This window comes from Dipodomys ordii, unplaced genomic scaffold, assembly GCF_000151885.1.
Source record: "Dipodomys ordii isolate 6190 unplaced genomic scaffold, Dord_2.0 Scaffold35, whole genome shotgun sequence".
In the NCBI taxonomy this organism is placed as follows: Eukaryota; Metazoa; Chordata; class Mammalia; order Rodentia; family Heteromyidae; genus Dipodomys; species Dipodomys ordii.
Window position 1 is genome coordinate 934451 of NW_012267251.1, and position 27344 is coordinate 961794.

Consider the following 27344-nt stretch of genomic DNA (forward strand, 5'->3'; position numbering starts at 1 on the left):
CTACCACTTGAGCCACAGCGCCACTTCCGGCTTTTTTCTTTTTTCTTATGTGGTGCTGAGGAATCCAACCCAGGGCCTCAGGCATGCAAGGCAAGTGCTCTACCACTGAGCCACCTTCCTAGCCCTCCGAATGGATTTCTAAATTCTGCCCATTTAAAGAATTTTCTAACCGGCGTGAGCCACCGGCTCACACATTTAATCCTAGCTACTCAGGAGGCTGAGATCTGAGGCTCTAGGTTCAAAGCCAGCCCGGGCAGGGCAGGAAAGTCCGTGAGACTCTTATCTCCAATAAACCACTCTAAAACCGTACTGTGGCTCAAGCCATAAAGCGCTCACCTTGAGCTGAAGAGCGCAAGGACAGCACCCAAGCCCAGAGTTCAAGCCCCATGACTGACCCAAAAAAAAAAAGAATTTTCTTACTAAGTGAATCTATTTGGGTACCTTGAAATGCAGTTTATATAGAAAAGATCGATTAATGTTCATTATGTCTTTAGTAATTTTCACAATACTAAGTTGCTACTAAATAATTCCTGTGGTCAGTAAGGTCTTTGCAGGTGAGCAGTGTGGACTTCCTCTTCACTCCCTCCCCCCCCAACCCCCCCTTTCTTTTGAATATCATTAACAGATTATAAGGTTAACATCCTTTGTTTCATTTATTTTTATGTTTTTGGTCACTGTGCTGCTTGTCTTTGCTTATGAGAGTTTTTCCATCAGGTGACACATGCCCTTCAGTTGTTTTATTAGCTTCCTAGATCTTTGGCATAAGGTGTATCAGACTGATTTACATTTTTCCAGATTGAGAACCAGCTATTTATTTAAGGGAAGTATTGAGATTATGTCTTACATTTTAATGAAGATATTCCACCTGAACTCATGTTTCCTACAAGAATTGTTTAACCCTTTTAAAGAAGAGGATTCTGACCCAGAGGTTGTGGGTCAGCTGTCATCCTAGCCACTTTGAGAGGTAGGGATCAGGAAGACTGTAATTTGAAAGCAGCCCTGACAACAAACACTTCTTTTTTTTTTTTTGGTTGGTCATGGTGCTTAATGTTCCTGAGCTGTTTTGCTCAAGGCTAGTGCTCTACCACTGAGCTACAGCAACACTCCTTGTTTTCTGGTTGCTAATTGGAGATAAGAGTCTCACAGATTTTCTTGCCTGGGCTGGTTTTGAACTGCAGTCCCCAGATCTGAGCCTCCTGAGCAGCTAAGATTATAGACATGAGCCACCAGCACCAGCAGAAAAACAGAATTCTGACTTAACATTTGAAATAGTTTTTGGGGGAAGAGCACTGGGAGGATAGGGGTGCCCATACTGGGGCTTGACTCAGGGCCTGGGTACTGTTCCTGAGGTTTTTCTGCTCAAAGCTGGTGTTCTAGTTGAGCCACAGTTCCATTTGCAGCTTTTTTCATAGTTAACTGGAGATAAGAGTCTCACAGACTTTCTTCTTAGCCTGGCTTCGAAACATGATCCTCAGATTTCAGCCCCCTGAGTAGCTAGGATTACAGGCGTGAGCCCAGTGTCCAGCTCTGTAGTGAATTTATGAAACTGCATAGCTAACATAAGTTAATATCGTGGCATTTCCATGGATTAGGATGACTATATTCTAGTTTGACATGCTTTGTTATTACTAATTTTTTATTTTAATTAACTCAGTTGACTTTGTGGTTTGAAATCTAACTTGCCTTTCACTTTAGACCTTGAAGTTATAACTGGCATTCCAGCTGAGGTACCACACATCAGAGAGAATGTGATGAGGGAAGGGCGCCATCTGTGTTTCCAGTTGGTGAGCCCATCTGGCATAGCTGTTTCCGCTCTCAGTTACATTTCCAGGACCAATCAGCTGGCTGTGGGGTTTTCTGATGGCTACCTGGCACTCTGGAATATGAAAAGCTTAAAAAGAGAGTAAGTCTAACTTTCTTTTCTTTTTGGTAGTTTTTTCTTGAATATGTCTTAGATTCACTTGTTTACAGATTAGCTTGAGAATGGTGACTGACTTACCTTTAATTGTATTAAATCATAACTTAATAATGTAGCACTCAGGCCCTGGAGTTAAAGCACCATGACCAATGGGGGGAAAAAGCAAGCAATGTACTGATTTTTGGTCTGTTACAGATATTACACACAGTTGGAAGGTGGAAGGGTTCCTGTGTATGCTGTGATCTTTCAGGAACCTGAGAATGATCCTCGTAATTGCTGTTACTTGTGGGCAGTTCAGTCCACACAAGATAGGTTAGTAGTAGATGCATGTGGTTCTTAAAAATATTTGTTATACTGAGAGTGGGATGGTTTTCACTGTGATCCCAACGGGTGCTAAGGAGGCTCAGGCAAGAGCATCACAGTCTGGGGTAACCCCAGGCAGAAAGTGAGTGAGCCACCTCCCTGCCCTCGGCCAGTACGGAAAGGCTAGCTGTAGCCTGTGCCTGTCATCTCAGTAACATGGGTGACAGGGGAAGCATTAATAATTTCAGTTCAGGCTGGCTTAGACATTAATGTAGAGGCCATCTCATTTGAAAAATAACTAAAGCAAAAAAGATGTGGCTCAAGTGGTAGAGCATCTGCCTGGGAAAGTGCAAGATCCTGAGTTCAAATCCCAGTATCTCCAAACACAGAACAAACTACAAAAGCAAAGAGTGAAGCATATGCAAGTGTCTGGGATGTGTTCCCCAGCCCTGCAAGAACCAAAATAAGCCAATAAACAGGAACAATCGATTTCCTTTAGAAAACTTTGTACTGTCATTTCTTTTAATAACAGCAATATAATTCAGGGAATTAGGGAGTGATAGCTGAGATTATAATTAAAAGTTAGGGGTTGGGAAGGTAGCTGAGTGGTAGAGTGTTTGCCTTGCATACATGAGGCCCTGGGTTTGGTTCCTCAGCACCACATAAGCAGAAAAGGCCAGAAGTGGCGCTGTGGTTCAAGTGGTAGAGCACTAGCCTTAAGCTGAAGAGCTGAGGGACAGAGCCCAGGCGCAGAGTTCAGGCCCCCTGACCAACAATAATAATAATAATAAATTATATAAAAATTAAATGGTTATGTCTACATGTTTGAATAATTCTGGTTTAGCAGCAGGAAGATATTGTGCTTATTATTCTTCTGCAAATGTTATTTCAAAGCTTAAACTAATAGTGGTAAATAATTTCTTGTTGATCAGTTTTAAGGCTGTCTGTTCATGGGAACCTTCTTATTTATGGTCCCATTCCCCCACTCCTTTTGTATTCGCCTTTACTCTGTTCTCTAGTTCTCCTGCCCATGTCTTACAGGAAGTTCCTACAATGATTTGGGTGAGCTTTCCCTATCCTAAGCTCTAATTTGAGCTTTTTTGCTCAAGGCTAGCACTCTACCACTTGAGCCCAGCTCTACTTCTAGCTTTTCAGTGATTAATTGGAAATTAAGAGTCTCATGGACTCTCCTGCCCAGGCCGGCTTTGAACTGTGATCTTCACTTCTCAGCCGCCTGAGGGGCTAGGATTACAGGTGTAAGTCTGGCTTTGAACTATGATCCTTGTAATCCCAGCCACTCAAGAGGCTGAGATCTAAGTGTGAGCCACTGACACCTAGCATGTTTGGTGTCTTAATAATATATTTTGTTTGTCTCAGTTGATTTCTGTTTCTTTCAGTGAAGGGGATATTTTGAGTTTGCACCTTCTTCAATTGGCCTTTGGTGATAGAAAATGTTTGGCATCAGGACAAATCTTATATGAGGTAAATGAGAATGAGAATGTTACTACTTTGTTTTTCCCCATTTTAAGTGTACCTAGAAATATAGACATGAGCCACTGGCATCTGACCCTCCATGTGATTTTTATTTTTATACCCCAACTGGTAGTACATGGAAGTGTCTTGTGTTTGAAGATACAGCTTTATAAGTGTCTAAACTAGCTTTTTGTGTTGATTGTGTGTGTTGTGTGTAAAATTTTAGAGCCTTTATCAATGATCTGTTCTGATTTGTTCTGTATTTTCTTTGTTTTGTATTTTAAGTCCTATTAAAATGTGTGTGTATTTTATATTACAGGGATTAGAATATTGTGAAGAAAGATACACGCTGGATCTGGCGGGTGGCATGTTTCCTCTGAGGGGACAAACTAGTAATACCAGGTTGTTGGGGTGCCAGAGCATAGAGAAGTTCCGATCACATGGCGAGAGAGAGGAAGGCATGAATGAAGGTTGGCTAAGAGCATGACATCGGTGGGATGGGGCGGCCTGGCTTGCGGGACAGAGTACTTTCTACAGTGTGTGAGGGCTTAAGTCCAGTCCCCGTACTTGTTAAGGAGAGTACTATATTATTTGAAGGCTTGACTTAAAATGTGTCCTGATTCAAAATTTACGACAGACATTGGTTTCTATATACATTTACCTTTTGGTTAAAAAATGATGATTATAGAACTTACTGAAGCCTGTATGAAATACCAATTATTTCTTGCTCTCTCTGTTGCTACAAAAAACTGAAAAATTAAGTGCATATGGCTAATGAAGGAGCCTTGTGTTTAATCCCACTCTCAAAATAAGAGATAGTCTCCAGTCTTACCTAATATAAATAGTATAGTCTCTGCTTCCTTGTCATCTTTTTTCTGCAAAAATGTTGTGGCACAGATTTTCTTTCTTTCTTTTTTTTGGGGGGGGGTCCCGTCGTGGGGCCTGAACTCTGGGCCTGGGCTCTGTCCCTCAGCTCTTCAGCTCAAGGCTAGCGCTCTACCGCTTGAGCCACAACACCATTTCCGGCTTTTTTCTTTTTGCTTATGTGGTGCTGAGGAATCGAACCCAGGGCCTCAGGCAAGCAGGGCAAGCGCTCTACCACTGAGCCACCTTCCCAGCCCCTGGCACAGATTTTCGAATTGGTTATTGATTTGCATTTCATTCCTGTCACTAGTTATACCTTTTTACTTATTTTAAACTTGTTTCCCCATACCTTTGGAGGCCTTTTTCAAGGACTTGGCTCGAAGATGAAATGAGAGTATCACCAGTGCCTTCAGTTGTAGGAAGTTTCATCAGGGCGTTTGGTTATGTGTGTGTGTTTATAGTGAGATGAGTTCTTGTAATGAGCACCTTCATTTCACTACTGCTGTACACACCTCTGTAGCTGTGATCCTGTTTCCATAGTCAAACATAAACTAAACTCTTCTAACCTTTTTTGTTCTCTCCTTATTCTCACCCTTTATACTAGTCCAGTCCACAGTAACTCTAGGTTACTTGACTTTTCTCCCTTACCAAATGACTAGGCCAGTCCTTCTCACCCAAGGTTCCTCTAAAGAGTTAAGTCTTATTGCCAAAGACACCATTTTAGCAAGTAATTAGCTTCTGTGGTAACAGCTATGTACCATCCTTGGGAGAATATTGATTGAGATTATTTTGTACTAGAAACTTCCAGAATCCCAAAGTTGCAGAAATGCTAACAGAAACAAGATAATCTTTTCTGATGAGTACTTAACTGTTTTGAAAAAGAGAAATAGGGGTTAGAGGTATGGCTCAGTGGTAGAAAATCAGATCAGTCTCAATTTCTGACCCAAAACAAAACAGAAGAATAAATAGTCAAGAAAAAAATAAGTGAATAAATTTCTTACATATAAATGATAGAAATGTATTTTGCCAAATCTAAAGCATAACTTTAGTTTATGAGAAAATCTTGCTCTGATTCTGTTGGGGTGATTTTCCTAGGAGTATTTTATTTCACTGTTAAAATTGGCTTCTGTTTTCTTTCAGCGCTATCTCCTGATACCAGTGTTTCAGTCTTCACCTGGCAAGTGAATATATATGGACAGGGAAAACCTTCTGTCTATCTGGGACTTTTTGACATAAATCGTTGGTATCATGCACAAATGCCAGATTCACTAAGGTATGATTATTCTTCTCCCCCTCTCCATTCCTATGTTACATAGCTATCAAGGACTTAATCATTTTTTCAAATTTCCTTTTAGGTCAGGAGAATATCTACATAATTGTTCTTATTTTGCATTGTGGTCACTGGATGCTGTTGTAAGTAGAACTTCTCCACATTACATCCTGGATATATTAGTGCATGAGAGAAGTTTAAGTCGTGGAGTTCCTCCTGCATATCCACCTCCAGAGCAGTTTTTTAATCCAAGTACTTTTAATTTTGGTATGTATTCTCTAACTTTGCCTTTTGTGAAAAGTCGTGGTGTTGCGTTCGTGCCTCATTACTTAACAAAATAAATTATCAAATTGAGAAATTTAACACAAAAAAATTAACTTTAAAAATGCCAAGTTTCACAATTTATTTGTGATGAAGTTTGTTACTCTTTGAATTAAACTGCTTAGAAGAGTTTTAAACATGTATTCTGTGTAATAATTATATTGCCTAGCAATGTTAGAATAAATTGTGTTGCATGAAAGCCATTCTATACATGACACTGAAGTACAATTTTACAACTTTCTTTCAGATGCTACTTGTCTGTTGAACTCTGGAGTTATCCATATCACTTGTACTGGCTTTCAGAAGGAGGTGAGCAATGACTTAGCATTATAAATTGTATTTCTGAATGGAACTGAAGTCAAATATCATAATACATGTGACTTTTGAATGTATCTAGTATTTATTATACAAGTGCTTTTTTTTGGAGGGGGGTTGGTTGTGGGGCTTGAACTCTGGGCCTGGGTGCTTTCCCTCAGCAGTTCGTCTCAAGGTTAGCACGCTCCCACTTGAGCCACAGGGCCATTTCCTGTTTTCTGGTGGTTAATTAGAGATAAGAGTCCCAGAGGTTTTCCTGCCTGGGCTGGCTTTGATCCCTCAGATCTTAGTATCCTGAGTAACTAGGATTATAGGCTTGAACACAGGCCCCAGGCTTCATTATAATAACTCTTCTATCTTGAGCAGTTACTTAAGCTAGGTTTATGAGATTAGCAGCTAAATAGCACTAGTTTTAACAACTTGCCAGAAGAGGCCTTGGGATGTTTTTAGCATCTTTTTATGGATTTTGGCTACCTTTCATAGTGTTTGATAGTATTTTCCATCAAAAATAGAAAAATACCTAGGGAAAGATGATGTGACAGACCTTTTCCTTGATAATCAACCCGTAGAAATACACACATGTATGTCAAGTTTGTCAAGATCTTTTACCAAATCTATTAGCTTTCCAGAAGATTAACAGGGTTGCTGTTCATAAGTTATTTAAGCTACTTAAATACACTGTAATTGTTGATTCACAGCTGAAAATGATTAGTTGAGTTCAGGAACCTATAGATAATTTTCCTTGCTTGTGCAGTGTAGTCTCTTCATATCTTATTATCTGTTACAGACTTTGACTTTTCTAAAGAAATCAGGACCATCTCTCAATGAAGTCATTCCTGATGGTTACAATCGTTGTCTTGTAGCTGGCCTCCTCTCACCAAGACTTATTGATGTGCAGCCTTCTAGTTTAAGTCATGTAAGATGATTTTAATTATATTCTTTCTGTTGGAATTCATGTGCTTAGCTGCTTTTTTTTTTTTTTTTTGCCAGTCTTGGGGCTTGAACCCAGGGCCTGAGCACTGTCCCTGAGCTTCTTTGGCTCAAGACTAGCACTTTCCCACTTGAGCCACAGCTTCACTTCTGGCTTTTTCTGCTTATGTGGAACTGAGGAATGGAACCCAGGGCTTCATGCATGCTAGCCAAGCACTCTACCACTAAGCCACATCCCCAGACCTGTGCTAGCTTTTTATGGTCATAAAAATCTACTAGATATTTCTTGCAGAAGTGGATAAAGTAGTATCAGGACTACTCTAAATGACTAGTAGTTACAGATCTTAGATTTGGCTTACATATCATACTTCCAAGACCAAATAGACTATAACTTGGTACCAGATCCACTTATCTATATAGATAAGTAGTATAAGACAGGAAACACACTATGCTTTCATCAAACATAGCATGATGAAGTCTTTATTGCAGATTGCAAGCCATGTTAAAGTGTGGGTTCGTACAAAAGGGAAGCCCTAGTGATAGAGCTAAATCTCAGGATCTGTAGCAACAAAGCTTGTCCCTGAGCACTTGTTTGAAACGTAGATTTGTGGTTCTTGTCTTAGAGCTAATAAATCAGACAGTCTGGGCACAGAGCCCAATAATCTTATATTTTAACATCTTACAAAAAGTAGTTATTAATTTATTTCAATTTGCTTATAAAATATGTTAGAAGCCGGGCGCCGGTGGCTCACGCCTGTAATCCTAGCTACTCAGGGGGCTGAGATCTGAGGATCGTGGTTCAAAGCCAGCCCGGGCAGAAAGTCCGTGAGACTCTTATCTCCAGTAAACCACTAGAAAACCGGAAGTGGCACTGTAGCTCACGCGGTAGAGCGCTCGCCTTGAGCTGAAGATCGGCCAAGCCCAGAGTTCAAGCCCCAGAACTGATAAAAATAAAATAAGTTAGAAAGTAAATCCTCAGGCTGCTTCTCCATGGAGAAAGAAAAAATATTTATGAACTCTTTATTTGCAAGAATGGTTTAAGCTATTTAAGTAACTACAGATAGGTAGTATAAATAAATGACTTGGAAAAGGAGCCTTTGAAATATCAGATGAAATAAAAATAGATTTTTGATAGCTTATATCTGCAGTTGCAATGTAATACTGGGTTTCATGTAATTTAATTTTATATTTAGTATACTTACTATTAATGACAGATTACTTCCTAACCCTTTAATGTTATTGTAATTATATATTCACTTAAGTATATAATTGTCTATGGTAACAAGAATCTATAGATACAGATATAACAAAAATATATAGAGATAACAAAAACAAAGATATAGATATAACAAAAACAAAGGTTTTCTTTTGTTTTTTGTTTTTGTTTTGTTTTGGTCGATCGTGGGGCTTGAACTCTGGGCTTGGGCACTGTCCCTGAGCTCTTCAGCTGAGGGCAAGCACTCTATCACTTGAGCCATAGCACCCAAAACAAAGGTTTTCTAAATCTATATTTATATAAATATATATAAATGTGTTGGTTCACGCCTATAATCCCAGCTATTCAGGAAGCTGAGATCTGAGGATCATGGTTCAGACCCAGCCCGGACAGGAAAGTCTGTGAGACTCTTATCTCCAATTAATCCCCAGAAAACTGGAAATGGGAATGTGGCTCAGAGACAGTGCACAGGCCCAGAGTTCAAACCCTATGACCGACAAAAAAAAAAGTCTCCCAGACTTTCCTGCCTGGGTTGGCTCCAAACCAGGATCCTAAGATCTTAGACTCCTGAGTAACTAAGATTGGAGGTGTGATCCACAAAGCACTCAGCCCACTCTCTTGATCATGCGCTCCCAGACATCTTTTGCAATGGGGTTACATCATTTTACATTTTCACTAGCGATGTATAAGGATTCTTTAAAACAACAACAATAAACCTCTGAGCTTAATAATCACAATGCTTATATTTGTTTGGCTTTGATTATAACCATACTAGTGGGTCTTAATGATTTTTTAGCGTTTACCGCTGATCTCATATTGTTTCTCTTCATTTCTTTCTTAATGCTTGGCTTAGGAAGAACAGCTAGAAGCTGTATTGTCAGCAGCAGTTCACACAAGTTCCCTGGGACTTTTGACTGGTTGTATCAGAAGGTGGATAACAGAAGGTAATATTCTGATTTTCAGAATCAGTAGTTCTTGGATTTTTACTGTGAGGACTCACATGGAGCTGTAAGGCTTCGTGCAGAGAGAACTACGTGAATCTCCTGCAGTGGTGCTGTTTGCCAAGCCCCAAGTACAAGAGAACTAGAGTGCTTCCTGTACGTGTCCTCAATACCTGCTCTCCCCTGGACTTGTTTGTCTTCCCATAACTGCTCTGTTCCTCAGAACTCTTATGTCTGAAATTCTGTCAGTTCAAACATGCTCATAAAGTAGTATCAGTATGAAAGCTGATGTGTACAAAATTTTGTACACATTCAGCCAGGTGATGTATATATTAATCACTTTTTCTTTCTTTCTTTTTTTTTTTTTTTTGGTCAGTTGTGAGGCTTGACCTCTGGGCCTGGGTGCTGTCCCTGAGCTCTACTACTTGAGCCACAGTGCCACTTCGGTTTTCTGGTGGTTTATTGGCGATAAGAGTCTTAGGGACTTTCCTGCCCAGGCTGGCTTTAACTTTGATGCTCAGATCTCAGGCTCCTGAGTAGCTAGGATTACAGGTGTGAGCCACTGGCACCCAGCAAATCACTTTACTCTTTATGTGTTGTGTTTTGTTTTTTTTGAATCAAGTATCATAAACAGTTCTGTGCTAGCTGGCCTTAAATTGATTCTCTTACCTAACCTCCCTGATGAGGTAGTTATGTGCCACCACACTTGACTAGCTTTCATGCCTCTTTAACTTCCTAAATCTGGTACAATTATTTTTGAGGGGGTGGGAAACTGGGGATGTTTTGTTTTTACTTGCTGTGCAATTGTCTTTTAAGTATTAGTGGTTTGTAGAAGCTTACCGGCCTGTCATTTTATGGGCTGACATCTATCTTCTGTAAGCTGGTCTTTTCTTCCCTGCTACCCAGGAATGATGTCCCTCCTGATTCTCTGAGCACAGATGCTGCTTGGCCAGAGGGTCCTAAGACTGATTTAGCTCTGTTCACTTGGTTAGGGTACTGCCCGCCAGATTTGTATACTGGAAAGTTACTGATTTTCTGTTGGCAATGAATACTTTTTTTCTTTTCACATTTACAACTAAGAACAACCAAATTCTGCTGCTAATTTGCGCTTTGTTCTTGAATGGACATGGAATAAAGTGGCTGTCACAAAAGAGGAGTTTGACAGATTATGTAAGTATTAAAAGTGCAAATTTGGATAAAATTTCATAGTTAAAAACTAAGATTGTGTTTTCTGTATGTAATAGTTCTTAATAAAGGGAGGTGGGAAGGTAGCTCAGTGGTAGAGCGCTTGCCTTGCATGCCTGAGGCCCTAGGTTCGATTCCTCAGCACCACATAAGCAAAAAGAAAAAAGCTGGAAGTGGTGCTGTGGCTCAAGTGGTAGTGTGCTAGCCTTGAGCTGAAGAGCTAAGGGACAGCGCCCAGGTCCAGAGTTCAGGCCCCACGACCGGACCTGGGGAAAAAAAAAATAGTTCTTAATAATATGAAGTTTTGGGCTGGGAAGGTGGCTCAGTGGTAGAGCACTTGCCTTGCATGCATGAGGCCCTAGGTTCGATTCCCCAGCACCACATAAGCAAAAAGAAAAAAAGCCGGAAGTGGCACTGTGGCTCAAGTGGTAGAGCACTAGCCTTGAGCTGAAGAGCTGAGGGACAGCACCCAGGCCCAGAGTTCAGGCCCCATGACTGGACCCCCCCCAAAAAAAAATAATAACATGAAGTTGTAAATTCTTAAAGTTTACAATTTCCAGAAGTCATTAAATTATTAAATTAACTAAATTATTAATTTTTTATTAAATTAACTGAAACAACCTTTTTATTTTTATTTTGGTTTTCTTTTTTTTTAAAGTGCTCCAGATTGAACTCAGCCTTGTGCTTGCTTGACAGGCACTCCACCACGTTAGACATGCCCCTCTATCATTAAAATAATTTTACGATGGAATTTTAAGTTGGCAATAGTGAGTTTTTGAATTAAACATTATCTTGTGGTTTTAGGAGCTAATTTACAATATATACTGGTGCTGGAGTAACTGAAATGGGCCTTGCTCCTTACTCAGGTTCTTTTCAGAATGTTCATGGCAGGGTGAGCCTGTTACCTACAAATGCTATTATTTCATACCAAATCATTTCCCCCCTTGATAGTCTCTTTAATTATTTCATGTGCACTTTGACTTGTGTAAGTACTCAGAGATAGATGATAGCACAGTAAGAGAAAGCAAAATTTAAGGTTATTGAATATTAGGTGCCTGGCTCACTTCTACCCTAATTCAGTGCATACAGATAAGCTGAGGTCCTCTGAGTTCTGAGAGTACATTCTAGGTTCCTTTAGGTTGCTTGCCAATCCTAGCCTGTCTTTAGAACGTTTATAATAAATACATTTTTTTGAGTAATAAGAATTTGAGACCGTCTGTACTTGGGATTATAATTTACTCAGATTGACTGTGAAACTCATGTATTTTGCCTTGAAAGGCACACCATTGTTTGATGGCTCCTGTCGCTTCATCGACCCACAAACCATCCAGTCCATCCAGCAGTGCCAGTTGGTTTTAAGCAATCTCAATACTGTCTTCAGCTGCTTTACATCAGAAGCTAAAGAGATCACCTCGAGAGGTATTTGTGTTTTATATAAATGAGTACTTTATCAGTTTATACTTAAGAGGAAGAAAGTTCCTGTGTCTTAAGTGGATCCTTGTGTAAGGAAGTCATCATTTCTCAAATGTAAAATTCTCTTTTCTTGTAAAGCTACAGAGTGCTCTTAGGTGTACTGTCAGCCAATGTTCAGATAAGCTTGGGGAATTTCAGAGACAGTGGCTGTTACTGTAGTGTCCTCATAGAATTTCAACTTTTGAAATGATATAATAGTTTTTTACACAAAGAAGTGGATATTTTCTTTCTTTCTTTTTTTTCATTTCAACAAAATAAAAATGGTGGGCAAAGGAGCTAAGGAGAGACTTCTCAGCGGCTGAGATAAGAATGGCAAACACAGGAGGAAATACTCATCATCCCTGACCATAAAGGAAATGCAAATCAAAACAATTCAGATATTCCATCTCACCCCCATTATTAGACTGGCCAACACTGAATTCAAACAACAAATGCTGGCAGGGATGTGGGGGAAAAGGAACCATAGTGCATGGAAGTGGCGCTGTGGCTCAAGTGGTAGAGCGCTCGCCTTGAGTTGAAGAGCTAAGGGACAACGCCCAGGCCCAGAGTTCAAGCCCCACGACCGACAAAAAAAAAAAAGAAAGGAACCATAGTGCACTGTTGGTAGGAATATAAACTGGTACAACCACTTTTGAGAGCAGTCTGGAAGTTCCTCAGAAAACTAAACCTAGATCTTCCTTACAATCCAGCCATACAACTCCTGGGCCTTTACCCAGAACTTCACAAGTCAGGATACCAAAAAGACACTAGCACATCCATGTTCATTGCTGCACTATTCATAATAACCACGTTGTAGAAACAGCCCAGATACCTTATACTAGATGAGTGAATTGAAACGTGGTACCTACACACAATAGAATTTTACATAGGCATTAGGAAGAATATTGTTATGTCATTTGTAGGGAAATTGGTGGACTAAGAACAGTTCATGGTAAGTGAGGTAAGCCAAGCTCAGAGAGACAACACATGTTTTCTCTCATGTGCAGAAGATAGACCTAAAATACTGGGACATAATAAAGGAATTCACACACAGTGAGACCAACGGAGGATACTCGTAGGTCAGGAACATCTTAGGTTTGTACATAGGATAGTACAAAATAATTGTTACTGAAATGAACCTCTGGGAAATGAAAACGAGATTTTTTTTCTTTTTTGTTGTTTTTGTTTTCTTTCCCTGATTTATGTAACCTCCTCTGTACATCACCTTTATAATAACAATTTAAAAAATAAACCCCCCCCCCTTTTTTTTTTTTTACTGGTTGTGGACCTGAACTTGGCCTGGGCACTGTCCCTCAGCTCTTCAACTCAAGGCGAGCGCTCTACTGCTTGAGCCACAGCTCCACTCCCGGCTTTTTCTGTTTATATGGTGCTGAGGAATTGAACCCAGGGCCTCATGCATGCAAGGCAAGCATTCTACCACTGAGCCACCTTCCCAGTCCAAATACAAACCTTTAAAAAAAAAAAAGCTGCTATTCTTACGAACTCAGGAGGCTGAAAAGCCAGTGTAAGCAAGAAATAAGCACCAAAAAACTGGAAGTAGCGCTGTGGCTCAGAGTGATAGAGCTCTATCCCTGAGCAAAAAAGGTTCAGGGACAGTGCCCAGACCCTGAGTACAAGCCCCACACATGGGGAGAAAAAAATAAATAAAACTGACCTTTTGTTTGATTTGGTTTGGTAAACCTAAATTAATAATTGTACTTGTTGCATAAAATGTCTACCTTAGTCAGTGACTTAATTTAGCATCTTGGGGATTTGTTTAATGTCACTTTGGACCAAAGTAAATTAGACATAAGCTAAATTTATTCAAAATATATACATACTGTTAAAATATCACTAGTATCAAAAATTGTTGAGTATTTTGGTTTTTTGTATGTTATTGGTAATTAAAAGTTAACTCTTTACAGGAATGGTGGACTTAAACAATAAACATCTGGTCACCCAGCTCATCTGTCAATATACACAAATGGTTCTTTGGTTCTCTCACTCTGGACTTTTACCAGAAGGCTTAGGTAAAGTATTTACTTAATCTATAAATATTAATAAAAAAATATTAGGGTCTGGGAAGGTAGCTCAGTAGTAGAGTGCTTGCCTTGCATGCATGAGGCCCTGGGTTCGATTCCTCAGCACCACATAAGCAAAAAGAAAAAAGCTGGAAGTGGCGCTGTGGCTCAAGTGGTAGAGCGCTAGCCTTGAGCTGAAGAGCTGAGGGACAGCGCCCAGGCCCAGAGTTCAGGACCCACAACTGGACCCCCCCCAAAAAAAAAAAAAAGAAAGAAACAATGTGTAGTATTCTAATGTTATTCTAATGTTTGGCAAGGCTGCAAGTTAAACAATATTATAAAAATGTGTTAAAATATCATCCATGGTAAAAGTTAATACTATTAGTTGGGCACCAGAGGCTATTCAGGAGGCTAAGATCTAAGGAACACAGTTTGAAGCCAGCCAGGTCAAGAAAGTCCATGAGACTCTTACCTCCAATTAATCACCATCAAGCCAAGAAAAGAGCTGTGGCTTGAGTAGTAGAGTGCTAGCCTTGAGGAAAAAAGCTCAAGGACAGTACCCAGGCACTGAGTTCAAACCCTAGAATCAGGGCTGGGAAGGTGGCTCAGTGGTAGAGCACTTGCCTTGCATGCATGCGGCCCTGGGTTCGATTCCCCAGCACCATATAAGCAAAAAGAAAAAAAAGCCGGAAGTGGCGCTATGGTTCAAGTGGTAGAGCGCTAGCCTTGAGCTGAAGAGCTGAGGGACAGCACTCAGGCCCAGAGATCAGGCCCCATGACCAGACGACCCCCCCCCCCCAAAAAAAAGGAATACTATGGTATGGTAAGTAGTTCTGGGAATAATACAGTCTTTTTTTCTCCAAACTTAAAATGATACAGATGATACTGTACAGCTGTCAAAGCTGTGCTACAACTACCCCAGCATCCAGGGCTACTACACCAGCCGCCGGCACAAGTGGAAGAACTCCCCAAGGTACAGTGATATCCTGCCCTCTGAACAGTGGCTGCTATGTTGTGACTGACTGACAGTCAGAAATTGCCACTGTCAACTTTTAATTGTATTGTTTGCTTTGACCTAATAGCCAAGCCATTATTTTTAAACTTAGGAGATTTTCATTACCATTGTTTTCTGAGTAACACTTTTACCACGAGTAATTTGTTAGAAGAGATTGTATAATTTAAGATCTTTTCCCCTTAGAATCCGTTTTGTTTTGTTTTGTTTTGTTTATTTTTCCCAGTCCTGGGAAACTCAGGGCCTGGGCACTGTCCCAGAGCTTCTTTCGCTCATAGCTTCTTGATTTATAAAGAAGACTAGACTTTTCTTCAAAGTATACCTATTCCACCAAAGTTTTAAGTTACTTCTCAAAATTTAAACCATTTCCTTCCTTATTCCTATTTCTTTTATATTGTGTGTGGCCCTCAGGAATTTAAATTGCCTTCTTCCTGTTAGAATGAATTATACAGATAACAACTTAAGGCCAATGCTGGGTTTCTTAGGTCAGACTCTCCTGAGAGCCCTTAACTTAAAAGACCATCCTGTGTTAATTCTGATGCTTGGCAAATTTTGGAAACCAGTTTTTAGGACAAATAATTGCAAGGAAAGAACACAAACTCAGAAAAGTGATTGGCATATTTTGCAATGCTTTATCTGTAGTTTTTTAAGTACGTATTATTGAGCTGGTTTACTATACTTTCTGGCTAATTGACACATTAGCATAAAGAATACATAAAATACGCAGACCACATAGTACAGTTCTGAACACAGGAACAGTTTAGAAGATAGAAACTATGATTAATGAGGAGATAGAATTAGAGACAGCATTTGCATGCCACGATCTGGGTATTCAATAATAACTTTTTGTATGAAGGAATCAGCATATAAGTCTAATCTTAGTGATGAAATAGAAAGTAAAACTTGCTGATTTTCAACTGCAGTGCTTTATTACTTTAGGCTGCCAATACTGACAGGTAACTAGCTCAAGATGGAATGGAGTAATCTCGCGCATTTGACTGGTTAGACCACGTTCTTTCCTTACTTTGGCTTGCTAATGACTAACATGAGGCACCGTCAGGACAAACCTGATTAGTGTTGCTCTGATTCTGAAGTTCTTGTCATGCTAAATGCAGTCTAGTCTTACCATTTCCCTCTCCAGAGTTTAATTGGATTAGTATTTTTAAGAATGATGCTGTTGGGGCACTAGTGGCTTACACTAACTACTCAGGTGGCTGAAATCTGAAGCTAGTCCAGGTAGGAAACTGTTTGAGATTCATCATCTCTAATTATCTACCAAAAAACCAGAAGTAGCACTGTGGCTCAAAGTGGTAGAGCTTAACTCTTGAGCGTAAAAGCTCAGGGAAGAACCCAGGCTGTGAATTCAAGCCCCACAACTGACAAAAGGAAAAGAATGATGCTTGGTATTTTGATAGCAATAATAACCTTAACATTAATAATCCTTAATGCTTATCTTATTACAGAGGAAAGTGGAACCATGATTGCTTGATGATCGATGGATTGGTTTCTCAGTTAGGAGACCAAGTTGAGAAGTTGTGGAAACGGGATGAAGGAGGCACAGGAAAATATCCTCCTGCTAGTCTGCATGTAGGTTTACAGTAACATGCTACTACTTTAAAAGTGTATACAAGTTGGGGGCAAGGAGACAAGCTAGTATACTTTTCATACCTACCTACAGGCTAGGGAAAAGAAAGGCCATGGGTGGATGGGTGGATGGATGGGATGAGGGAATGAAAGACTGTAAGATGCACTGAAGCTTTTATCCTTTTGTTTTATAGGCACTACTTGACATATATTTATTAGAGAATGTCACTGAAGCCAGCAAACACTCTGTTGTATCCTTTACCTTTTTATAAAAATGTTTGTTATGAAATTTCAGATTAGTAGGCATCTACTACAATTGCAGTTTTATATTTGAACTTTTTTTTTTGGTCGGGGGGGGGGGCGCTTAAACGCTGGGCCTGAGTGCTGTCCCTCAGCTCTTCAGCTCAAGGCAAGTGCTCTTCCACTTGAGCTACACCACTTCCAGTTTTCTGGTAGTTTATTGGAGGTAAGAGTTTCACGGACTTTCCTGCCCGGGCTGGCTATGAACCAAGATCCTCAGATCTCAGCCTCCTCAGTAGCTAGGATTACAGGCATGAGCCATCGGCGCCCAGCTATTTGAACTTTTTAACACTAATTCTAAGTATTCTAGAAGGATATGATTCTTGGCTTTTATCAGATTCTTAAGTGTGTAAGAACCACTGCTTTGGCTAGAGATGGAGCCTAGACTGGGGCAGAGCTCTTGCCAAACCTGTGAAATTTCTACCCCAACTGGAATTAAAAACAAGAATAACTGCTCTACTATTGCCAGTGACAAGTGCTGAAAATGAATATCTTGTAAGTTAGCCTAATATTACCATAGGCATTATTTAAGACCTGGAGTCTTCATGATAATAAATTTGTGTTGGTTTCTTAGTCTAATAATAGGTAGTTCATCAGTTATCAAGTTTTGTTTACTAAAGCTTCCAATTACCCAATAAAGAATTGGATCTGTAGCTTTGTTTTTTAATTCAACGAGCAAATTAATTTTCATTTAGTTTTGTTTTTGGGGGGTAAAAAGGAGAAAGTGTACTGAAGTTCATCTCATTTATGGTGGTCATAGTAACGTACTAAGAATAAGTGAAGTTCTCGTGGGACTGATTGTGCCACCTAGAATAGAATTGTATTCTATAGCTGATGTCCACTACAGCCTATATTCAAGCCTCCTTTACTATTGAAGCCTTCTGCTACACGATTCTAAACGCATATGTAGGCATTTGTTTTATGTCCTTAATCCTTTCCACAAGACCATTTATTTGCTGCTTGATATTATGTATTCTTTTCCAAACAAAACGGATACTCCCATTGAATCTTTTCCAACTGCCTTTGCCATTTCTTGGGGCCATGTTAAACTTATTCAAGGATTTTGGCTGATAGATCATAATGACTATGAGGTGAGTTTGTAGTTCTTTTAGTCGGCAGTTTTTGCAAGTTATGATAATTATAGGAGGAATACATAACTACATTAAAATTGATCTTAAAGATGATAAAGTCTATTTCTAGAAGCACTGAGTTTAATGAGTACCTTCACCAATGACTACTTCAGGCAGCAAGAATACAAGGATACAATGATTCAGAAGTTCCAGCTGCTGATGAAATGATATTTACACGTGAACAACAGTTATGAACTGTAAACACTGGATTTGTACTAGAGAAATGTTAGGAGTTTTAGGTGAACATTATAAGAAAAAGACTTAACATTGTTATATTTTTTATATAATTTATATATATTTTTTTATATAATTTAATGAGGCCTCAAATGTATGAGCTTCTGATAAAAGTTCTATTCTTTAGAATTCAGTACACTGTACATTAGTTTTTTCAGCTTGTATTTAAGCTGATGCTATTTTGATTTGTGTGGTTTGTCTAAATGCTTGATACCTAACCACTTTCCTCATCATTTCTTACAGAGTGGTTTAGATCTTCTCTTTCATCCAGTGACTGCAAAACCTGTGTCGTGGCAACATGCAAGGATTATCCAAGCCTTCATGAGTCAAGGAGAGCACAGACAGGCCCTTAGATACATTCAGACCATGAAACCTGCTGTCTCCAAGGGTAGTGATGTTGTTCTCCACCTCTCCGTTCTGCTTTTTAATAAGTAAGTGTTTCTCTTAAAGGTATAACTCAAAGGTGGCCTGCATATGGTGGCACATTCCTATACAATTTCACTTGTAAAGGATGTGCTTAGTAAATAGCACACAAACCTGTTACTCAGTTTCCAAGCAGCATTACTCTCTAGAAAAGCCTCTGTGGCCCTAAGTGTCCTTTACATGAAATGCAGAAATAAAACTTAAGTAGTTCAATGCCATTTGTAACCAGATATGGTGGCTCATGCTTGTAATCCCAGCGCTCAGGAAGCTGAGGCAGGAGGATCTTAAATTTGAAGCCAGCCTGTGCTATTTAGGGGTACTCAGTTATAAAAATAAAAAGAGCTGGGCGCTGGTGGCTTACGCCTGTAATCCTAGCTACTCAGCAGCCTGAGATCTGAGGATCGAGGTTCAAAGCCAGCCTGGGCAGGAAAGTCCGTGAGACTCTTATCTCCAATAAACTACTAGAAAACCGGAAGTGGCGCTGTGGCTCAAGCGGTATAGAGCACTCGCCTTGAGCTGAAGAGCTGAGGGACAGCGCCCAGGCCCAGAGTTCAAGCCCAAATAGAAAGAAAACATTTGTGAAATAAGTTGTGCCAGATAAAGTAAATGGTAAAATTACTAGGATCTGTGATTTTAGCTCAGTGGTAGAGCTGGTGCTTAGCATTAACCCTGAGCCCAGGTTCCAAATTATGTCAGTGGTCAGCACATATTCTTTAACCTTGAAGATTAAGCTTAGGAAATTGTTTTTTTTGGGTCCGGTCGTGGGGCCTGAACTCTGGGCCTGGGCGCTGACTCTCAGCTCTTCAGCTCAAGGCTAGCACTCTACCACTTGAGCCACAGCGCCACTTCCGGCTTTTTCCTTATGTGGTGCTGAGGAATCGAACCCAGGGCCTCGAGCATGCAAGGCAAGCGGTTTACCACTGAGCCACCTTCCCAGCCCAAGCTTAGGAAATTTTAACTAAAGTATGAGAGTAGGCCACATAGTGATTTTTCTGATATCTAACTGTGCCACAAAGTTTTAATATTTCAAAACTAACCTCAAACTCATGTCTGCCAAATAAGTGAGACATCTCTGTGCTCTCAGACTAATTTTTATTCAGTGGTGGTTTTTGTTAGGTGATCAAAGCCTTTAATCTTACTGGAATTGCCACTGGTTGTGGCAAAGGTGTTAGGAGGATAGTCTTTGGACATAATGGATTTTTTGGTTTGTTTTTGTGCCAGTCCTAGGATTGTTTTCCTCAAGGCTAGCTAGCACTCATTCACTTCTGGCTTTTTGGTGTTTTGTTGGAGATAAGAATCTCATGGACTTTCCTTCCCAGGCTGGCTTTTAAACCTGTGATCCTCTGATCTCAGCCTCCTTCTTAGCTAGTATTACAGGCGTGAGCTGCCACCACCCAGTTTTTTTTTTTGGGGGGGGGTGTCCCAGTTGTGGGGCCTGAACTCTGGGCCTGGGCGCTGTCCCTCAGCTCTTCAGCTCAAGGCTAGCGTTCTACCACTTGAGCCACAGCGCCACTTCTGGCTTTTTTCTTTTTGCTTATTTGGTGCTGGGTAATCGAACCCAGGGCCTCATGCATGCAAGGCAAGCGCTCTACCACTGAGCCACTTCCCCAGCCCAACCACCACCAGTCTTAACTGGATTTTGTGTCCACGCATATGTGCCAGTCCTAGGGCTTGAACTGTTATGTGTGAGGCTAGTTTTTGGTGGTTAATTGGAGATAAGAGTCAGATTTTCTTCCAGGGTCAGCTTCAAACCAAGATCGTTAAAGCTTAACCTTCTGAGTAGCTACAATTACATTGGTGCCCAGCTTTAAATGGGGTTTAATTTAACATTATACTATGTTCTGAAATCCAGAAACTGTTGATACTTTTAACTCTGTTCTCATTTGTAATATGAAGTTAATAATGCCCACCTTCCAATAGTAAGAGGACAATATTAATATCACAAGTTTTATTCATTACAATTGCTGACAGAGTACTTATTTACTATTAATTGTAATAGTGGTTGAACAGCTATTAGTTATTTTGTTAAACCTCCCAACTTGATTCTTATCTTAGCCTCAACCATCTCTTGTTGATAGAGTAATCTTTCTATTTTCCTAAAACTCAATGCTGATATTTTCAATTTTATTAGCTATATTTATACAAATACCATCCATGGCTATTGTTTGGTAATCTTGCAAGTTGACCATGATGTACCCTATGTTGATAGATTTAAAGTAAATAAAAGCTTTAGATAGGTTTTAGTATGATTTATTTTGCCTTTGTATCATACAGGTATAATAAAACCTGTTTTTCTTACCCCTAACTTCTTGGTTTCTAACTTAATTGCATTATAATTATTTAGTATGATTCATCTGGTGACTTCTCTTTAAAACCTGGTGAGATTTAATTCACCCACTGATAAGCAGCCAGTTAGGTGAAAGTGCTAAATGTATTTGTCTAAAATATCAAGCCTGTTGATTATATGATTTTAATCTTTCAGTCTTCAGTGGTCTGTTTCCTAAGTTACTTACTTTGGTGTTGGATATAATACGTTCCTATCAATAATGTCCTGTTTTTTGTACCTGCCTGCAAAGCTTACCTGGTTTTCTCTTATTCTGATAAAATTAGAGGTTAGTGGTAACTTATTTGCCTGTCTGGAATTTGTTTTTTCATTGCCTTTCCTTTTTTGCCAAGCATTTAGTGTCTTCCTTAACACAACTGTTTAAAGATAATTAGAAAGATTGTTTATGGAGTTGGTCACTAGTTCTCTAGGCTACCTTCTCTACTGTATTACCAAGAGCCCCACCAACCATACATTGCTTACTAATGTGATTCGTGTTTGCTTACTGCCAGCATGCTATAATATCAAATGGAATCATTTTCTTAGTCTTCTCTGTAGCATATATACCATAGGAAACAGGATAATACTCTTTATACATTGGCAAATGGGTTTTGGGAGATGTAAGCTTTTCCTACTACAGACACACTTACTGGAAAGAAATGTTATCCTTTGTCTTTCACAATATTCTGTATACTGTTGTCAAATTAATACTGGGTGAAGTGTAAAAGTTTATTTAGTACAATCTGCTACAGAGGAGTCACTTTTGGAGGGAGACTGTCAGGGCTAAACTAGGCCCTCATCCTCAGATCTCAGCCTCCTGAGTAGGTAGGATTATAGGTGTAAGCTACCAGTACCTGGCTTTGTATAAACATTTTAAAGGAAATTTCCTTGCCCATGTAATTGTAACCCCTATGTACCGTATTTTCACTTTAAAATTTTAAAAAAAAAAAAAGGAAAAAATTTTCAAGGTCTATCCATGTACTGGGAGGAAAAAGTCACGTATATCACAATTTATTTTAAATAAGAAATTCACTATTTCTACATTAAGAAGTATAATATGATAATTGGATCTCTCCACCTTTTTTTTCTTCTTGGGAACTACTTATCATTAATCATTTCCTGTGTCTCTTGAGGTCAGCTAAACAAATGCTGCACACACACCTCACCTTCCACTACACGTCCACCAGTACACACACACATATACAAGCAAACACACAGCTGTTTAGAACAGCATACTGGATACCCTTAAACATTCAGCCTTCTTAGTTTGGAGTTATTTTATTCAGTTATTTTATTAAAAGCTTCCTTATTTTTTTGGGTCCGGTCGTGGGGCCTAAACTCTGGGCCTGGGCACTGTCCCTCAGCTCTTCAGCTCAAGGCTAGTGCTCTACCACTTGAGCCACAGAGCCACCTCCAGCTTTTTTTTTTTTTCTTTTTTGCTTATGTGGTGCTAAGGAATCGAACCCAGGGCCTCAGGCATGCAAGGCAAGCACTCTACCACTGAGCCATCTTCCCAGCCCCAAGCTTCCTTATTTTTAAATTTTGCACAGTTATGCATTATGCACACATTTAGTTCATTTAGTTCTGAAGATCTGACTCTGGAAAACTCTTATGCAAGAAACCAAATGATCTTACTGCCCATAGAGTTTTTCTGCAAATGGAACTTGGTGTCTGACATGGTAAAATTTGACCCAGTTCTCCAACCTCCAATCAGATCTTGCTTTGAACCAGCCCAGATCATCTTACAGCCTATTCTTTTCTTTTTTTTCTTTACTTTTTTTTTTTTTTTTGTCGGTTGTAGGCCTGAACTCTGGGCCTGGGCGCTGTCCCTCAGCTCTTCAGTTCTACCACTTGAGCCACAGCGCCACTTCTGGCTTTTTTTTTTCTTAATGTGGTGCTGAGGAATCAAACCCAGGGCCTCGTGCATGCAAGGCAAGCGCTCTACCACTGAGCCACCTTCCCAGCTCTCATAAGCTGTTCTTTTACCTCCCCATGAACATGAAGCGTTGCCTCCTCCACTCTTCAAGTATGAGCTCACCAGCCTCACCTCCTTCCTCCCTCCTCTCCTCATATGACCTCATCAACATCACCTTAAATCCGCTCTTATATTCAGTGTCTTCACCTTAAAGCCACACTTTCCACGACGGTTAGGCTCTGCATCCCTTGAGTGTTTTATATTCCTGATTCCTGACTCTCTTGTTGACATTACTTACAAGATTTACTTTGCAGAAATTAGTATTTAAGAAGGTTTTTTGTGTACTTTTAAATTTGCCATACTAGTTATCTTAGAGAGTCTATAGATAATTGACTTTGAACATTTAAAGTAACTTTTCTCTCCAGGCACTGGTGGCTTACACCTGTAATTGTGGCTACTCAGGAGGCTGAGATCTAAAGATCATGGTTCAAAGTCAGCCCAGGCAAGAAAGTCCGTAAGATTCATCTCTAGTTAACCACCAGAAAACCAATAGTGTTGCTGTGGCCCAAAGTGGAAAGTGCTATCTTTGAACACAAAACAAAAGCCAAGGGACAGCCCCCAGACCTTAGGTTCAAGTCCGACAACTGACCTCACCCCCCTCAAAAAAAAGCAAAACTATTCTAAAATTAAACTTTGGCAAATACTCATTTCAGGTGCATGGTCGAGGCCTGGAATTTGCTGCGTCAACATTCTAATAGACTGAATGTAGAAGAATTACTAAAGCACGCGTATGAAATCTGTCAAGAAATGGGCTTAATGGAGGATTTGCTGAAATTACCATTCACAGACACTGAACAGGTAATCATTTAGTCGATGTAAACTTGGCAGAAATTCGGTAAGTTAATAGAGTGCAAATCATTTTTTTGTTCTTCCTAGGAATGTTTAGTGAAGTTTTTACAGTCCAGTGCCAATGTTCAGAATCATGAATTTCTTCTAGTTCACCATTTGCAGCGTGCTAATTATATCCCTGCCTTGAAGCTAAACCAGACTCTGAAGATTAATCTTATGGTATGATTCAAGTTGTTGCAATATCTAATTCTTGCCATTTATGTTTGTGTGTTTAGTCTTGCATGCCCTCCTACTTCAGTTACAGCAAAGGAGAGGAAGTTATGGAGAAAGGCAGTGGTAGGTTATTGTGCAAAGAGGGCAGTGAGACGGACTCGTAAGGTATTGGTGTTGGGACAGCTTGGAACCTTGTGATGTGAGGATGCGCAGCTGCACCTCCCCTACACACGGTGCTTGGTTAGTGAGAGTGTGACCTGACACATGCTCCACACATGCATGCTTAGTAAATGACAACTACTTTAGTGTCCTTGGGAAAGATCAAGAGTTGGTGTTAGATTTGGAATATGTTGATGGGTAAAACAATCATATGTGTACAAAGACTTTGGTTATAGGCAGGAAGGAAGACAGTTTTGGGTTTCCATAATTTAGAATGGTAAATATATAACTACAATTTCTCACATTTTGTACATTGAGTTTTTATCAATTACGATATATGTTTTAATAGAATGATCGCGATCCTCGTTTGAGAGAGAGATCAGTGGCTCGAAATTCTATATTAGATCAATATGGGAAAATCCTTCCTAGAGTCCAGCGGAAATTAGCCATTGAGAGAGCTAAGCCTTACCATTTGTCAACATCATCAGTTTTTCGAGAAGGTAAGATATAATTGGAGAATGTCAAAAGCCCTTGGGCTAGAAAAGATACTGAATAGATACCTTTAATCATTGTCACCAGTCAATATGATTGACTTTCTGGAACTGTCACTGTCTTAAATACAGCTCACTTTTGCTCGCTCACATTCAGATTCACCACAGTCATGCTTTTTGCTGGCTGCTGTATACTACAAGCTAGAGGGCTTTCTGGGAAGTTACTTACCATTATTTACCAGTGTAGTTATAAAGCAGTGCTTTTGATTATTTCCATTGAACACTCTGTCCAACATTTTAAAATTGTGTGAAATATTTTTTACCATCTCCTAAGTACCCAATTTTAATGATCATGTTTCAAATTATTTCTTTTATTAATAGGATTTACAAACGGGATCCTACTTGATAGTGATGAACTTAACTCTTACATTCTTCATTTTAGTTTCTAGACCTAAGCCATTGTCAACATTTCCAAAGAAAAGTGTAACAGGGACCGTGTTAACAAGATCTACTTTCATCAGTAATGTGTTATCTAAAATTGGAGAGGTGTGGGCAAGCCATGAACCTAGAAATAGCCCTTTGCTTCATAGCAGGTATGTTTCTCCTCTGCTTTCTGAAGATATGCCCTCAATATCTTATTGGACACTAGCATTTGTTAGCAGTCTATGCATTTAAGAATATTTTTTTAAATTTAAAAGCAACCTGTATTTATTATTATTTGTAAATATTCTGAAAAATACACAGTAAAAACATGAAAGCCCTTTCCTCTTTCTAAACTCCACATTTTTATCCATGTTGTATGGAATATATAAATCAAATGTATAATTTTTATTTTTTTCAGTCCTAAAACAGAACAGGCATCTCCTGGAATATATTCCTTCCCTCATCCAGAGCTGCCTGAAGCATTTGTTGGAACACCAGTTTCAAAAACATCACAGAAAATTTCTAGGTGAGAGCTCATTAAGTCAATTCCTAAGACACCATGTTGGGCAGTTATTAAGTGTAATTTTGATAATTAACACTTTACAGATACTTCAAATTCTTTTTTTGTTTGGTTTTGTTTTGTAGTCTTGGGACTTGAATGGGCATTATCCCTGAGCTGCTTTTGCTCAAGGCTAGCACTCTACCACTTCTGGCTTTTTCTCTGTATGTGGTAGTGAGGAATTGAACCCAGGGCTTCATGCATGCTAGGCCACATTCTCAGCCCACATATTTAAAATTCTTAAGTGAAAGTTTTTAATCATTTATTATAATTTGTGCATGGGCATAGTATTTTTAGGAAATTTTATATCATGGTGCTGATACTGAACTTATAGTTTCAATTTAATGATTTAAATAGTTCAGTGAAAAGAAGCAAGCCTCATTAAAACTATGAACAACAAGTGAAATATTTCTTTATTGTTAGCTCATTCATTTACCTCTGAGGTTATTTTGAGGTTATTAGCCTTGTTTGGATCGTGTTGAAGCTTTCTCCTTTGTGATAGTGCTACCAAAAAGTCTTAATAAAGTTTCACATTTCTGAGAAACTGTATTACAGAACATTGGAGGAACTGGAGGCATGGCTCAAATCCATGAGTTAAAAGGCCCAGCAAGGGTCCCTGAGTTCAAGCCATAGTACTGACCCAACAAAAAAGGCCAAGTCGGGAACTGGTGGCTCAGACCTGTAATCCTGGCTACTCATGAGGCTGAGATCTGAGGGTTGTAGTCAAAGCCAGAGTGAGCAGGAAAGTCCATGAGAGCCAAAGGCCACAATTGACAAAAAAAAAAAGAGAAAGCCAGGTGCCTGTGGCTTACACCTGTAATCCTAGCTACTCAGGAGGCTGAGAGCTGAGGATCACGGTTCAAAGCCAGCCCAGGCAGGAAAGTCCATGAGACTATTATCTTTATAAACTACTAGAAGTGGCGCTGTGGCTCACGTGGTAGAGTGCTTGCTTGCCTTGAACTGAAGAGCTAAGGTACAGCACCTAAGCCCAGAGTTCAAGCCCCACGACCGACAAAAAAAAGAGGCCAGAAATATTTGTAGTTTTTACAGTTGACACATTTTCAAAGTTTGAAAGGATCATCCATATTTTGGGTTAAATTTGGTTAGATCTTTAATTACTCTCATGAGAAGCTATTTTAAATGGAAGTTAATTTGGACATTCTAATTTTTTTTTCACTTTTCCTTGGTCCCTTTTTACTTTTAACAGATTGAGCATCTGCTTGGGGGTTTGGGGGGGCCAACAAGACCCTTTTGAAAATCCTTGGTTAAAGGTCTCAGTATGATCATCATTTCAAGCTAGAATTAACTTAGATGTGAGAGAACCAATTAAAACGTGAACATTTACCTTCTACAAAAATCATTGAGCTCCCTCCTTCTGTGCTTTCATACTGATTTGAATTACTTAGCAAATAAATATGATTATGAATAGCACATCTTTCAAAAGAATAGACAATATCTGTAAAAATAGATGTACCTTTTACTTAGGTAAAAGGTGATTAAAGTAGTTGATGAGATTACAA

General features: G+C 39.5%; 1 protein-coding gene across 1 annotated transcript in view; it reads left to right on the forward strand.

Moving 5' to 3' along the window:
* Ahctf1 (AT hook containing transcription factor 1) overlaps positions 1–27344 on the forward strand; it is a 65784-nt gene that overhangs the window by 18180 nt on the left and 20260 nt on the right. Inside the window, exons 4-25 of the mRNA XM_013017458.1 lie at positions 1696–1903; positions 2114–2230; positions 3619–3703; positions 4014–4164; positions 5699–5831; positions 5914–6095; positions 6397–6458; positions 7252–7380; positions 9464–9554; positions 10632–10721; positions 12015–12155; positions 14114–14218; positions 15089–15182; positions 16685–16808; positions 17000–17056; positions 18050–18196; positions 18713–18900; positions 23844–23988; positions 24067–24198; positions 24701–24851; positions 25285–25435; positions 25684–25791. Of these exons, the coding sequence (XP_012872912.1) occupies positions 1696–1903; positions 2114–2230; positions 3619–3703; positions 4014–4164; positions 5699–5831; positions 5914–6095; positions 6397–6458; positions 7252–7380; positions 9464–9554; positions 10632–10721; positions 12015–12155; positions 14114–14218; positions 15089–15182; positions 16685–16808; positions 17000–17056; positions 18050–18196; positions 18713–18900; positions 23844–23988; positions 24067–24198; positions 24701–24851; positions 25285–25435; positions 25684–25791 (2791 nt within the window). The remainder of the gene's footprint in view (positions 1–1695; positions 1904–2113; positions 2231–3618; positions 3704–4013; positions 4165–5698; positions 5832–5913; positions 6096–6396; positions 6459–7251; positions 7381–9463; positions 9555–10631; positions 10722–12014; positions 12156–14113; positions 14219–15088; positions 15183–16684; positions 16809–16999; positions 17057–18049; positions 18197–18712; positions 18901–23843; positions 23989–24066; positions 24199–24700; positions 24852–25284; positions 25436–25683; positions 25792–27344) is intronic.